The sequence below is a fragment of the Nilaparvata lugens genome, chromosome 6, assembly GCF_014356525.2.
Source record: "Nilaparvata lugens isolate BPH chromosome 6, ASM1435652v1, whole genome shotgun sequence".
NCBI classification, from domain to species: Eukaryota; Metazoa; Arthropoda; class Insecta; order Hemiptera; family Delphacidae; genus Nilaparvata; species Nilaparvata lugens.
Genome location: NC_052509.1, coordinates 40404023 through 40420944, shown reverse-complemented (window position 1 = coordinate 40420944; position 16922 = coordinate 40404023). Strand labels below are relative to the sequence as shown.

Here is a 16922-nt window from a genome sequence, read left to right as displayed (position 1 = left end):
AAACCGACACATAATGAGTCCAACAACTCTCCAGTTCAACTCGTATGAGCATGTTTACGTACCCGGCTCGTACGTGGAACAGTTCATACTTGAAGAGGACGACATAGTTATGTCACTTGTCTCAAAGACATGGTTAGGAGTCAGTGAAATGCTGTGTTGTACATTTTATGTGCCGGTCTGGAGTCGGCGGAAGGAATTCGTTTTTCCCCTGAGTTACGCACTTTGAGCTCAGCAGAAATGGAAGAATCTGATAAGGAAAACGGCTCATGGATAATTTCCTGGTATATTTCACCTTACTTTATCAGGTTAGTAAATCATAGTTGATTTCAGAAATTATCGAATTAAAAATTGAAAAATTTCTTTGTATTGCAAAATTAGAATGCATTTTTATGAATATTTAATAGTAATTGTTTTCTACTCTTTAATCTCCATGGTTTCTGAAGTGTTTTAAATTAATTTAATCAATACCGTATTTTTTGTTGTAATCTATAAATTGGTGAATTACTTGGAGTAAAGTACCTAATGAATGAATTTGTAATATAATTTTCTTTGTTATGAGGTACCATGCCACAGTTGTGCAAGTATAAAATCATCTTCAATTCTTAATATGGAAACAGGTACTGTATGCATTGATCATTCATTGTTACCATCGAAGCTAGTGAGGATAGTAGCCGCCACAAGACACTGGTTTTTCGGACCATTCATTTGAGAGCAAAAAAGTAACACTTCTATACTAGGGGAGCATTATATTTTTGGAGAGTGTGAACATTTTCAAAATACATATATACCTATTTAGGAAATTAAGAGGGCTATTTATAATCAAGCATTTCTTGATGTTGTATCATGCTGTTATTTGGTAGTCGCATACCGTATGGTCACATACCTGATCTGAGGCGGTTCTCGCGAATCACTCCATTCTTCATGGAGTTGGGTTGGCTCAAATTGGATAAGCGTAGACAGTATTTTCTTCTTTGTCAAGTATATAAAATTCTGGTCATGAGGGAGGGCCCTACTTAATCATCTAGCAGATGATTTCATCCGTCTTGTTGATGTCAATCCAGATCGCAACACGAGATCTCATTTGTATAACTTGCAGATTCCTATTCATCGCACTGCAAGATACAATTCTTCGTTTGTGGTCACTGCTGCAAGACTTTGGAATGCTATTCCTGAACATGTCATTTTTTCTGTTTCACTAAGCGTTTTCAAGATGAGACTTTTCAAATTACTTTTGGAGGGCAACGAGTAGTTTTTTTTCTCTCTACAGTATTTTATTTCAATTTTTTTTGAGTTGGGTTTTCTTTGAGCGCGCGCGCGCTTGTGTGTGTGTATGTATATCTGTTAAGAAAATTTAATTTGAGTTATTTCATTTACTTTGTATTGATCGAATTTCATGTGCATTCCTCATTTCTATTCTGTAAACAAATAGGTTCTACTCTTTGTTTCTAAAAGTTATGTACTCTCATCTACATATTTATTTTCTATTCTGAATATGTTAATTGTTCATTTTTCCATTATAATGTAGTGCGACTTGCAAGACCTGGCAATACATTGTCATTTGTGATAAACAATCAATCAATCAATCTGGGACCACTCACCACATGTAAGCAACATTCTCCTACTGCAAAAGAAAGCACTTCATGTCCTTAAATATAGTGAGTATGACGCACATTGCCAGCCCATTTTCCGAAGATTGGGCATTCACAAAGCCCAATTACATCTTAAATTTACTGCTATATGATAAGCTGCGTACAGACTTGAGCAGCACAAACACGCGCATTTTACTTTCTATCTGCTGGTTATATCTGTATTTGTACAGAAACTGTTAGATGCAAATATAATGCATCATCTCGAGTCTGTTCGTAGCTTAATGTGCAACGCTACAACACTGCATTAGAGAAAACAGGTGTAATTCTACAGCACCCTAGAAAGGACAAACCCAGATTTGCGTCGTTTATCAAATGTGAAGGACTGTTTTCCTGTGTTGTCGCTGAAGATATTTAATCACTCATCGGATTCATTGAGGGTCCGCCAAGTGAGTGTTTGCAAATAATCTTTTTCCTAATGGTTGATCGACAATAGCCTATAAGGGATAATTTTTTTTCTATGACGAGGATGCTCAGAAACTGAGGAAATAACTTACTGCCATCATAATTAATTACAGATGTGGTCAGTTTAAAAATTATTTTGTTTAACGTTTTTTATACTTTTGATTTTACAGTTTTTATTTTTATTGTATGACCCGATCTATCCAGGAGTGGCCTAGTCTACAATCAACATATTGGTTGCATACAACTATAATCAAATGACGTTATATTGTGAAACCATTGTCACAAGAATCAATCTAGGTAGATCGATGAATAATTTATCTATTTACTTTGAGATGAATGAGAGAAGCGAAAGACTTAATCACGGTTAAATTTAATAAAGTGCGTTCAAAAAACTTGAAAGCATGCTTGTAATCTTCTATAATTTTTTCCATGGCTATAAACTTTTTATCTATGTTGTAAATTTTACATTAATGAAGGATTTTTAAGAAAATCTACATTCATTGGTTTATATTGGAGCGGCTCATGTTGATTGAATAAATATGGTAGCAATCTGATTTTTATCCAATCGACTTAAGTTAGCTGTTATCCTTATGAATATAGGAGGAGCTGTTCAGCTGTCGACTTGGACCATTACCGTATCTGTTGCTAGGGAAGTTGTTTTGACAACCAACTCCTCGTCTAGCTCTCTATTTGAATGAGAGTCTGACTGTCTTGTCTACGCTATCACTTTCAAATATAATGTGTTTACATTCATTGAATGAATAGAAGAGCATAATTTAATTAAACACTATGACATTGATGTAAATGTGAACTGAGACTTGTTATGTTTTAATAAAATAAATATAAATGAAGTTTTCTCACTAATATTTCTACTTTTCTTGACTCAACTATTTACATTTAAAATGTCGACAAGCAGCAAACGCTCCAAGTCAAGTAAATATGACAGTCCTAATAATGAACAGAATTATCAGCCTAGCTGGCTGGATAATAAAAGAAAGAATTCATCAACGTAAGTTAAAGACAAACTTTATATTTTAATTAAAGTACATTTTTTAATAATATTGTTTTAAAAAATTTATTTGATCTTTTAATTACCGGTCAAGTCAAACCATCATTGTATGTCTATTATATATTTTTATTAGATTTGAAACTATTTAATAACTTTCAAGTAGACTAGCGTGTGTGAACTTGTTGTAATGATGTTGAATGTAGGTAGGCCTACAGAAGAATGTTTGCACAGTAATTATTATTACTATTATATTATAACGGTGTCTACCGTTTGGTACGGTATCCTAGAGGTAGCGTTGATAAACATAACTTAACATACTTATGGCTTGATTTATATTTCATGTAGTTGCATATTTTATTACACACTGTGTCTAATAAGGACACAGAAAAAATATGCGTAAAATATAGAAATTTCCTGCTCAAAATAGACATTTTATCTAACTATTCTATTGCAGATCCCAATCTCATCTTCAATTTGAAACTCCACACAAACGAGCAATGCAAGGAGGAATTCTATCAAAAGTTGATGATTATCTTGCACCATTGGTAAACATTATATTCAATTGCTTAACTATTTTCTTATAAACAACAGCCTTGCTGACATCAATAAATGCCTTCCCCAAATTTATATTCCCTTTCATACGTTATTGTATTGTTTATCTAGTTTCTCATTCATTCAACTTTTAACAGTCAGTGATAATAATTCTAAAAATCAGTTTAAATTCCTCGTCTTTTTATTGAAGCTATATATTATATTGAATAACAAAACTGGTCTTAAGATCCAATAATTATAAGCCCATTCACACAATTATTAGGCAACAAACCACTGGCGTAAAATTCAATTTTATTTTAATATGATTCATTGTATATATTATATCAGGTAGGCTGTTGTTATTTATTTAAATTAGGCAGTTTTTTAATGAAATCACGAACTGTCTTTGAGCTTATTAACAAACTATTCTGTTGAAGAAATTAAGTATGGTTAATCATTTGTATCTATCATTTTGTCATAAGTTTATTATTATTCGGTGCATATAAAATTACAGTACCGTATTCTATCGAAATAATTAAACTTGTTCATAATTTGAATAATAGATACCAATTCGATAATTGATAATTGCTGCCAAACTGTTGAATGAATATAGAAGAAACAATTCATAAAACAATATTCACTATGTATAACAGACTCTCTAAGCATATTATAAAAAAGTAATCACGGAATGGGGATGGGAACCATTTTGTTACAGGAAGATTTTGCTTGTAATCAAAGAGCTAGGATGAGCAAAGCTAGAGAAATGGCAAAGACACCACATGATTTGATTGATTTCTTGGAAGCTGACCAAAAATTAACAGAGTCCAGTTATCCAAATCGAGAGCTACCGTTATTTTTTGGTGTGTATTTAGAATTTTTCTATTATATTCCACAAATTATATTCAGACAGATTATTCATTTGATTAATTTTGTATTTTAATTTATATTTTTAACCTGGTAATTTTGCAAATTCTTTCATGAATCGGCTTACATCTATGTATTTATTGAGAATACATTAACTTTTCAACTTCTTATGTCAATATTTCTATTGAAACTTTATTTCAATGCAATCAAGTAATACCCTTTCATTTGTATTTTATGAATACAATTTAATTGTAATTTATTTTGAATGAAATATTTAATATAATTTTCCTGTGTATGACGATGAGGTGATAATTTCCTACAGTGTAGTTTAGTGTTTATAGATTATTGATGCAGAAATACAAATTTTAAATCAAAATAATGTAGCTTATAGGTTTTAGGAAATGGAGTGAGAAGATGATGAATTAATTAATTAGATAAGTTTATGATATGTTAAAAAATCATGAGCTTGGTGGGATTCAAACTCACGACTGTTCTGAAATCAGTTAAACAATGGTGGATAGCGCCTTTTGTGACTGGAACTGTGGTAGGTAGTTCACAAATAATTGATATTGTAAGCAAGATATGCCTACACCCAATATGTAAAGGGAAAAGAACTATGAATACAAAAAATGAACAGAATAACTAGAACTTTAATGAGTCTTTAACATATTTACATTTGAACAAAACAGGATTAATTTGATTATAAAACAATATTTTATATGAATTAATGGGGAAAACACTCGCTTGCTGCTAATGATGATTCAATGTTTGTGGTTATGAAAAATTTAAGAACAATGATTCAGTAGTCACCTACCTTTTTGAAATAGCTTCCCACTTTGGCATCCACTGGTATTATTAATTTAATATTAACGCGGCGTTAATTATTAATTAAAAATCAAAATAACTGATCTAATGAAATGGGTTCAGATCCCGTCCTATTCAATAATACAATTCTCTTTAAACTGCCCGAACTGCGACAGGAAACTGTATTATAAGACAAGAGCAAAATCTATCCTCTTCACCAGAACAGCCGGACTTTACTCACAGTCCTATCGAACGAGCTCACACACTGACCAAAAGAACAATTTTTGGGTATTAAATATAACTCAGTCAATGCCAAACATGAAAGCCATTTCAAGTACATATTTTTATCTGTCGCACAAGCGGCACGTTTGTTATTAAAAACAAAAGAGAAGCTACATTAATTTTGACAACAAATGAAATAAACAATCTTTCTGTCGATGACAAAGAATTGTTCAAAGACAAAAACACTGTTCATTAAACTTTTCTAAATTAAAACTCTAAAATCCTGATCAATATGAGATAAATATATGATTCATATATATGTCCCATATGACCAGGTGACAATATTAAAAGAAATGAGAAATCATATTATATTTATTCTTATATACTTTTTTTCATTAATAAAATACCTTTTCAAGATTCTTCAGACGCCTTATCATCAACTAGAACTCATAGAGAGGAACACATTAAAAAACGTACTCCTCCACAGACTTGCAACCTCAAAGAAGTTATCAAAGATTTGCGAGAACGAGATATAGAAGGATTCCACTATTATCTCAAGTATTGTGTTCCAAGAAGCTCTGAATTCTATCATCCATATTGTTTGAAGTAAGTTGGTTATTCCACATCTACATTTAAAATAAATCGAACTGTACACTGTACCTGAATAACTCGTAACTAGTACCTAACATTAATAGGCTGGTATTGCATTAGGCCACCTATGAGTCGCCAAGTGTGGCGAGGCATTAGTTGTTATTGTGCTGATTATATTAGGCCAGCAGCCGACACATCAGATTTTTGTGGCGACCGGCTGTTGGCTCACCACCACCCCGGCCACCTGCTTTGCTCAACTACGTTAACAACCATTTGTGATAGTCTGCATTTTACTGCCTTATCTAAACCTTTATCTACCTTAGCTAAATTCTTCCATCCAACTACTTTTAAAATTTGATAATTTTTCAATCATTTGAAATGTTATAATATCCACTCATTTTAAAACTTGATACTTCACAAACGAATGAACGAATTTACTGTGGTTTCTTCACAGAATTGTGCCATACACAGAGATTGATCAGAACATGTTCATGACAATCAGTAACAATGGTGGATAGCGCCTTTTGTGACTGGAACTGTGGTAGGTAGTTCACAAATAATTGATATTGTAAGCAAGATATGCCTACACCCAATATGTAAGGGGAAAAGAACTATGAATACAAGAAATGAACAAAAGACTAGAACTTTAATGAGTCTTTAACATATTTACATTTGAACAAAACAGGATTAATTTGATTATAAAACAATATTTTATATGAATTAATGGGGAAAACACTCGCTTGCTGCTAATGATGATTCAATGTTTGTGGTTATGAAAAATTTAAGAACAATGATTCAGTAGTCACCTACCTTTTTGAAATAGCTTCCCACTTTGGCATCCACTGGTATTATTAATTTAATATTAACGCGGCGTTAATTATTAATTAAAAATCAAAATAACTGATCTAATGAAATGGGTTCAGATCCCGTCCTATTCAATAATACAATTCTCTTTAAACTGCCCGAACTGCGACAGGAAACTGTATTATAAGACAAGAGCAAAATCTATCCCCTTCACCAGAACAGCCGGACTTTACTCGCAGTCCTATCGAACGAGCTCACACACTGACCAAAAGAACAATTTTTGGGTATTAAATATAACTCAGTCAATGCCAAACATGAAAGCCATTTCAAGTACATATTTTTATCTGTCGCACAAGCGGCACGTTTGTTATTAAAAACAAAAGAGAAGCTACATTAATTTTGACAACAAATGAAATAAACAATCTTTCTGTCGATGACAAAAAATTGTTCAAAGACAAAAACACTGTTCATTAAACTTTTCTAAATTAAAACTCTAAAATCCTGATCAATATGAGATAAATATATGATTCATATATATGTCCCATATGACCAGGTGACAATATTAAAAGAAATGAGAAATCATATTATATTTATTCTTATATACTTTTTTTCATTAATAAAATACCTTTTCAAGATTCTTCAGACGCCTTATCATCAACTAGAACTCATAGAGAGGAACACATTAAAAAACGTACTCCTCCACAGACTTGCAACCTCAAAGAAGTTATCAAAGATTTGCGAGAACGAGATATAGAAGGATTCCACTATTATCTCAAGTATTGTGTTCCAAGAAGCTCTGAATTCTATCATCCATATTGTTTGAAGTAAGTTGGTTATTCCACATCTACATTTAAAATAAATCGAACTGTACACTGTACCTGAATAACTCGTAACTAGTACCTAACATTAATAGGCTGGTATTGCATTAGGCCACCTATGAGTCGCCAAGTGTGGCGAGGCATTAGTTGTTATTGTGCTGATTATATTAGGCCAGCAGCCGACACATCAGATTTTTGTGGCGACCGGCTGTTGGCTCACCACCACCCCGGCCACCTGCTTTGCTCAACTACGTTAACAACCATTTGTGATAGTCTGCATTTTACTGCCTTATCTAAACCTTTATCTACCTTAGCTAAAATTCTTCCATCCAACTACTTTTAAAATTTGATAATTTTTCAATCATTTGAAATGTTATAATATCCACTCATTTTAAAACTTGATACTTCACAAACGAATGAACGAATTTACTGTGGTTTCTTCACAGAATTGTGCCATACACAGAGATTGATCAGAACATGTTCATGACAATCAGTAGCCATGGTGTTCTCATCTATGAGAACGGACAAAAGCAGTTTACAAAATTGGAAAACTGGGAGCGTGATTATGACTATTATACCAAACTGACAAAGGTAGGTTTAAAAGCCTTTTTTACATCATCGGTATGATTGATAAAAAATATAACCAACCTAATTATAAAAGTAGGTACAGTTCATTGTTAGTTTTAGTAATTAATCAGGTTGTAAAATGTGTTATGTAAACGTTATTTTACTCGTCGTGATAAAAATATTGTCGGGTTTTCTAATTCACTCGATTGTGATTATATATAAAATTATTTTTATAGTAAAGAGCAGTCAAATACAGTTGCATAAGTAGTGTTTTCTTGAAAGTGCTATGTTTGGGTAGTATTATCGAGCTATCATCAATATTCATATAGGATTGAATTGCAATATTTATTTCACTTTGATTTGTGATGCAGCCGGTTCTCTGCTATTCATCACTTCTTCTTCTTCGATGGCGCTACAGCCCAAATCGAGCCCTGGCCTCCTCAATTCTGCGCCTCCATTCGTCACGATCTCTTGCCTTCCTTCTCCAGTTCCTGATGCGAAGGAGTTCTGCTGCATCCTTGGAAATACCATCCGCCCATCTCAGTCTTGGCTTCCCCACCGGTCTCTTGCCTCCTGGCTGTCCCATATATATTTTCCTGGGGGCGCGAGTGTCAGGCATCCGCTCCACATGCCCTGCCCATCTTAAACGTTTCAGTCTGACATATATGGACAGGGGTGGCTCCTTATAGAGTGCAGCTAATTCGTTGTTATTTCTTATTCGCCAGACACCCTCATCACACACAGGTCCATATATTCTACGCAGCATTTTCCTTTCCCAGCGGTCTAAATTGCCTGCTGCCTTTGATGTTAATGTCCAAACTTCGCTTCCATACGTGACCACTGTACGTATTATGGACTTATATAATCTAGCCTTTATATTTCTATGGACGCTTCTAGACTTGAATATCTGCAGCATAGAGAAGAATGTTTTGTTCCCCGTATTGAGCCGCTTCTGTATTTCTTTCATCTCATCACTGTCCGCTGTTATATTAACTCCCAGGTAGGTGAAGTCTTTCACGTTCTCAAAGCTGTACTCACCCACCAATAGGTTTTGTTCTCTTCTGTTGTGCTGACGTCTGCTTTGATGTAGGAACTTGGTCTTATCACAATTCACCTTTAGACCAATCTCATTAGCTGCATTTTCCAAGTTTGTGAACATTTCTTTGACTGCTGCCACTGATCTTCCTGCTAGGTCCAGGTCATCTGCATACCCTAATATCTGCTGGGTCTTGTTTATTAATGTACCACTTGTATCTGCCAGAGTCCCTCTTATCACCCTTTCTAGTGCAAGGTTGAAGAGAACTGGTGCTAGGCCATCTCCTTGTTTCAGTCCTTGTTCCACCTCAAACTTATCTGTCATTTCCCCATCTATCTTCACCTGACAGGTGTTATTCTTTATTTTCTTCAGTGCCTTCACAACATCATCAACCGTGGGTGGTTCAATGATTATTTCATCATCAATTACTTCTAATCTCTGGTCTGGCAGTACATTTTGGTCTGGGTTGGGGTTAAGCAACTGACTGAAGTAGGTCCTCCATCGCTCCATTATGCTATCTTTATTTCCAATTATTTTTCCATTCAGATCCTTACAAAGTGTTGTTTTTGGCTTGTATCCTTTCTTGAACAGGTTTACTCCTTTATATGCCTCTCGGGGGTCTTTCTTCTCAAAATCCTGTTGAATTTTGGTGACCTTGTTGTTGTAGTATTCTCGTTTTTTCCTTTTAATCACACTTTTAGCCTTTCTTCTAAGAATATCATAGTTTGCTTTTTTTGCTCTAGTTGGCCTTTCTATATAGTGTCTCCGGGCCTCATTTCTTTTCTGTATGGCCTCCTCACACTCATCATCAAACCAGCTCTCCCGTCTTGTTTGGGTACTATATCCAATAGTCTCCTCTGCTGCCTGGGTAATAGCCCTCTTCAGATCCTGCCATTCCTCCTCTGTTGTTCTATTCTCCTCCTGTGCGTGTACAGGTAATTGAATGAGATTCTCCAGTGCCTCTTGATATTTCTTTCTTTCACCTTCCTCCCTCAGTTTATCTACATTCAGCTTTGGTGGCCTCTGCTGCCTTTTATTGTCTTTACTGCGAATTCGGCATCTAAAATCAATTCTCACCAGAGAGTGATCAGAATCACAGTCCGCACCTCTGCAGCTCCTTATGTTTGTGATGCTATTCATCACACGTTCTTTAAAATACTTATTCAAATGCTTGTACAAAGTAAAAATTGAAAAATCAAAGTTTCTTTGATGATTATGTGTTTGAATAAATATTTAATAATTTCAAAATGATCATTATTATATTTACTTTATTGATCTAACATAATGTGTTAGATCTTTCTTCTTCCAATTCCTTAATTATCTATTTATTACAAGTTGAATAATAATGCAAGACCTGTAGACTTTTACAGTGACTTCATAATTTAGTGATCAGTAACAGAGCCGATCTGATAATTTTGTGAATTATTTTCAGATAAAGCTATTCTCAACATTCCCGAAATGGAAATGCTTCCACACGTGGTTCAAAAATGTAACAAGAAACAAGTTCATGAAAGCTCGAAAAGCGATTTGTGAACAACTATTTCTGTTGGATCCAGTACTGCAGCAAGCGTCACTCACCATTAAATTACTTATCGGTGACATGTCTGAATTCACTTTTATGGACTCGTCCAGCATTGAAAGGAATCAACTGCAAGACTTTGTCAATCTACAGGTACCTATTAATATTATGCTTTAGAATTTCAAACATTTAAATTTTCACATAAGAGATTTGGAATTTCTATGCATGCATTCGCTTAATAGTTTCATTCAAAACATTCAAATTTATATATTTATTTGATTTTATTATGAGAGTTTTCAGATTGTGCCTTGTATACATACATTTAATTTCCCAATCAACAAAATAGCTATGCTTCCTTGTATAAATCCATATTGGACTAGCATGTAACCAGTGCTTTGCACTGGGGAAAATGCTGTGTTGTAAAATGCAATCCTTATGTCCAGGAAACATGAAAAACTAGAATAAATTATTAATTATTTTCTCAAATTTTCATTAAGATTTCAATCTGAATGTCAAATCTCATTCAGAGTTCAAATCAGAGTTGAAAATTATCAGAAAAAATGTGTATGAGTGGTCTCAACCAGCAACTTTCATGAACCGTGCGTGCTATGGAATCACTTTGAGAAAGCTCCTAGCAACCTAGTTTGGTTGGGCTTTTATCGTTGCAAAAATTTAATTCAGAAATTGAATATATATCTCTAATTATTAAATAAAAATTAATTGATTTTAATAAGAAAGAAAACATACATATAACCATCCTTGGTAGATTCAGAATCCTAATGTAAAATTGCAAGTTAATCAGTTCATTAGTTCATAGGAAACACACAATTGATCATCATCGCTGATCATCACTGATACGGCAATCGTGTATTTCCTAACCTGTAAATGTATTTAAGACAATTCCTTTCTTTATTAATAGGAAGATAACTGTAGAGTCTTTCAGTTGTCATCAACACTGTGAATGCTTTGTTCTCAGACGGTTCATTTCCTAAAACAGGATAAAACCACTACCACCGTAAACACTACCACCTGTCATGCACTATGGCTTTGTTTACGGAGGTAGTGATAAAACTCGTCTTGCCCCCGCACCAGAGCCACATGTTTGAAAACCTGAAACTATTCTTTCAGTTTACTTGAAAAAATTTCCAGAACACTCCACCCAGAGCTTTATCCCAGGCCAAAAACGAGTTCAATATGAATATGTATGAATATGCTGCAAAATGTCATGGCAAAGTTGGGAATTGCATAGATTCCAATAAAGTACATTTGACAGATGTTTCTTTAAAAAATTCTCCACCTATTGTATAGTAAATGGTAACCTTTTTACTTCATATTCTTGACCATTAAATTTTAAAAATTAGTCACGTATTGAAATCTTACTCTATCATGTTTAATAAAATTTCAACAATAAAAATATGTTTAAAATCAATTGAATAAGTTCAAACTGTCGATTATTCTCAAATTTCAATAATTTTCAATTATAATCAGATTATCTTAATTTATTACTCAAATTACTTGAATAACATACCTTATAAGTTTAATTTGTACGATGTAATTGAAAATTACATAATGGTATGCTCTTGATATTATTTCTTATTTCTCAAATTTTACATAATTCATGTATATTTGTTTTGAATTTCTAGTTGAAGAAAAAAGACGAAGTACTCCAATGTTTAGCGAAATTTCACACAGAAATACGAAAAATTCTATACAATGCATGCATCGACTATCTTTGGTCACTAGGATTCACACCAGATGACAGCAATCTAAGAGTTCCATCTCATCTTGTTGGTAAGAAAATATTACCATGAGGAAAACAAATCCATTCAATAGGGTGATTTTTCAACCAATACTGATGAATGAGATAACTTACCTATTACCTAACTTTGACCTATCAAATTTATAATCCTACTTCAGGACTCTTTCCTACGGTCCTTCAAAGTTTACATGTAATCCTTATGGCAGAAGATTTGTGAGCTGGCCACACACAAAAATAAAAATCAGCTGTTATATTCATTGCGTCATACAACAGCCGTTGGTAGATAGTAGACAAGAGTGTGTGCTGCTCCATAATCGCCCATGTATTTTATTCTAAACGCCCCGACTAAAAAAAATTACTGTTCTGTGAGAAACCATCCAGCAGTGCGGCCTCAGGTTGAAGACATGCTCTAAAGACATTGCTTTGTTTCAATAATTGTTCTGTCTTCAGTGTTCAGGATTAATTTATTTTTAGTAAATTATTTATTTTGCAGTTGAAAAATTATCTATATTATAAATAAAATGTCGCATCGCGCCTCCTCAGGTGTGCATCCAGCTAAAGTTTTTATTTATTTTTTTTTATTCATTTCCACAAAAAACATATAAATTTTCAATAATAGTTGAATAAAAACAAATCAAGGAAATATATATTTCCCCACTTAGACTATCAATCCGTGTGTGGGGAAAGAATTCTTATCTAGAAAAGCCTTGCGAAATAAAAGATAATCAAATACATTTCTTGAACAACATATAAATTTTACTTTTTTAAACCTGAAAAACAAACTTTAATTGAACAACAAAAACTTCAAGTGTAAAGAATAAAACAAATTAAATCTATTACTAATATAGGTTGGTGCTATAAGATCGAAAGAGTCAAAAGAGCGCTGCATCAAAAACAAAAACTAAAATGAAAGCAAGAAGAGAGAGAGAAAAAACAAGGAAAAACTAATGGCTTATAAACAAAAATGAAAAATGGGAATATCTGTAGAAATTTGTCATGAGATGCATTAAACTATTTGGCGGTACGAAGTTCACCGGGCCAGGTAGTTAGAGAAATATAACTGAAAAATCAATTGAACATTATTTTATGGATATTGTATCTTTCAATATTTATAAATCTAATATATCGATTGCTTTGAAATTTACTCTTATATTGATGTTAGCTTTATGCCATTTTAGCCTTATGTCATTACTTTCCAATTGAATAGTATGTAAAATGAACCGGCTGAGTAAAATAAAATTGCTCTTGAACAAAAGCTTCAACTCTCACCCAAGACATGGTGGATATTTTTAGCAGCTCTTTAATATTTCAGCAACCATGCAGTCTTATTATTTTACTTCCATCATCTTGTTTTCAGGCACGATTGCCATGAAAGGAGTAACGACAACAAAAGATGGTAGATATCGAATGTCATACACCGATAAAATGAATAAGCGGAAAGCTTGTGCAAAACTTGCTAGGTAATTTTTCATAATTTTTACAGTTTAAACTAAACTTTGAACAAATAGATGAGAAAGTGGTCTAAGTATATGAATTATTATCAATGGAGACATGTTGAAGAGGTCGTGGATTTATTCAATAGCTATACTGTTGATTGATTTTGAATTAAACTTCTAATGCTAGGTAGTGCCAGGATTCAGCGCAGAATTTGTCAATTCGGATCCTTTGAATTCAATTTTAATCAGTATTGGATTTTTCCGTTTGTACAATATCTGATTTGGTCTTTGAGTTTTCATTTTTTCTAAAAACTAAAATGCTATGATTCATTTATGAATTTAGAACCATTCCAACAAGCTATTTTATCTTATCACTCAATTTTTATTAACTCGCTCTTGATATAGTTTCCTGTAGAATTGAACCAGAATCTGTTACAGGTTCATCACTCAGTGTGATATAATGGTTCAGAATCTATTCTATAAGATCATCTCCAACTCACTGAAACATCTGCATGCATTGGTAAGAAGGCACATGGCTCATCTCCCTCATCACAATGTTTTTGAAGTGGAAGATTCGTTGACTGTTCATTTTGAACAAAAACGAGAAAAGCGACCCAAGGTAATTCTATGTTAGTCCTCTGTTATTCTCATTCAATCTAACCTTTAATATTTTTTGATAATAATTCTGAAAATTATTAGGAACTCCTCTTCATTAATTTGATTAAATTCTCTGATTTTAATAGTTTGAAAGATGTATTGATACATTCAGTAAGCAAAAATTTCACGGTATACATAGGCCTATCTGTAGGATGCTTATTAAAATTCAACCATTATTGAAGTAGAGTAAGTTAAATTTTTCTCATAAATTTGCTTGTATGATATCAATATCAATAACTTGTAAATTCCATGCTGATAGATTTGTCAACACCGTCAATAAGATGTGATAATTTTATAATACAAACTACAAATATATACATGAATGATCATGATTGTCAACTATTACAATAATAAAATATAATAAGACCTTAAAAACGGTGGTTGGGTAACAGCAGCTAGTCGTCCAATAAAACGACTTCAATGCAAGATATACAACTTTAAGGGCCGGTTTCCGAGCTCGCAATTTAGCTAAGTTCTAGATTTCAAAAAGCTGGAGTCAGAAAATTGACTTTCCGAAATTGGACGTAGTTGTTTTTATGGTAATCTTCATTTTCTCATTTCTATAATTGGAAACTTTTTCCTTGATGAAATTGAACATTCCTAAATAATTCAAAATAGCTGAAACTTTACTATTTTCTCTTTATTTTATTTTGTGTTCGATTTTCTAGTTCTTGGAAATTTAATTTAAAGGTAGACTATGAATACGTCCTGTTTCGGAAAGCCAATTTTCTGACTCCAGCTGTTTAAAGTCTAGAACTTAGCTAAATCCCGAGCTCGGAAACCGGCCCTAAATGTATACAATTATAACTATCCTTAAGATTATCTTTTCAAATAAAATATATAACTACTGTTTTAATAGAATTCTTAAATTCTTATCAATTACTAGCCGTCAGGCTCGCTTCGCTTGCCATATCCGTCTAGCCAGGTGGCTCCGCCCCCTGGACCCCCGACTGGATCGTCCAAAAATGAGATCAGCGGGCTCGCTTCGCTCGCCTGCATGTAGACCTCAGCGGAACCTCTGTACCGCAACACAACATTATTGCACCCCAGCTGAGCTTCTGTAGTAAATTTGAACATTTTCTGTTTATTTGTTCTCGATAAAGCTGAGAAAACGCTAAAAAACGCAGATTTTGGGCGTATCTTTGAAAATTTTTCCAAATCCGTTCTTATTGCGCCTCTAAAGGGCCAACTGAACACACCTACCAAATTTGAAATGTTATGTCATATTTTTATCATATGTTAGGACGATCCAGTCGGGGGTCCAGACTAAACGTCTGGCTAAACGGATATGGCGAGCGAAGCGAGCCTGACGGCTAGTAATATAATATTCCCAGGAATAGCTCTGATTGAAGTAGCAGTACCCAATCAATTTTTCCGCGATAAATCAGGTATTTAGGAGGTACTGGATAAATTTGGTATTTAGGAGGTCCTGGATAAATGCATTTCAATCTTCAACTTGGTGCCAACCTAACAAAGTCAACTCAACTTAATGCCAACCTGACAAAATTTTCAATTTAGTTACCAGAACAACTGTTTCGAAGAGGTACTCTCTCTAAATTATAGTTCTATATTATCATATGGTATGGACATTTCAATTATAATTTTAAGATATTGGAATGAGAAGAATATACATGCTAAAAGCCGAACTTTCAACCCTTAAAAACCACCCTTAGAGTTGAAATATCGCCAAAAGATTTCTTAGTGCGCCTCTAAAGGGCCAACTGAACATACCTACCAAATTTGAACGTTTTTGGTCCGGTAGATTTTTAGTTCTGCGAGTGAGTGAGTGAGTGAGTCAGTCAGTGAGTGAGTGCCATTCCGCTTTTATATAATAGATGAAACAAACAGCTGGTAATTGTCGGTCCAAACTGAGGTAGTGCATTGTGTAGCAACAAGCAAAGCACTGAATAGTTTTGTTACTCCAGTAGGCCTACCTGTATACCTTCAAGTTTCAAGTTCTGTATTCCAAAAAATGCTACAATTTTCAGTTTCCACTGTTCTATTGCACTCTGGATTCAACAACCGATAATTTATACATAAAGCCCGACGCTGAAGAGTTTGTGAGCACATTTGAGAGTTTGATGGACATTTGGCAGAAAACTATTCAAACCCTAAAATCGTTTGTGGATGATGAATTATTCGACAAATTCACAGAGTAAGTATTAATACAAGAATCCTTTTCACTTGATAGAACAATAGATGGTCTATTAACTAACTTAAGAATTGGATCTGTTTTGAAAATATGTTCTATTAA

The 16922-nt window shown here is 33.6% G+C and overlaps 1 protein-coding gene across 1 annotated transcript in view; it reads left to right on the top strand.

Moving 5' to 3' along the window:
* The first annotated feature begins 2307 nt into the window (after positions 1–2307).
* Positions 2308–16922, top strand: part of LOC111061278 (dynein heavy chain 6, axonemal-like) — a 182765-nt gene continuing 168150 nt past the window's right edge. Inside the window, exons 1-10 of the mRNA XM_039430794.1 lie at positions 2308–3060; positions 3515–3605; positions 4307–4451; positions 5898–6087; positions 8141–8285; positions 10730–10969; positions 12460–12607; positions 13933–14035; positions 14450–14630; positions 16657–16823. Of these exons, the coding sequence (XP_039286728.1) occupies positions 2954–3060; positions 3515–3605; positions 4307–4451; positions 5898–6087; positions 8141–8285; positions 10730–10969; positions 12460–12607; positions 13933–14035; positions 14450–14630; positions 16657–16823 (1517 nt within the window). The 5' untranslated portion in view covers positions 2308–2953. The remainder of the gene's footprint in view (positions 3061–3514; positions 3606–4306; positions 4452–5897; positions 6088–8140; positions 8286–10729; positions 10970–12459; positions 12608–13932; positions 14036–14449; positions 14631–16656; positions 16824–16922) is intronic.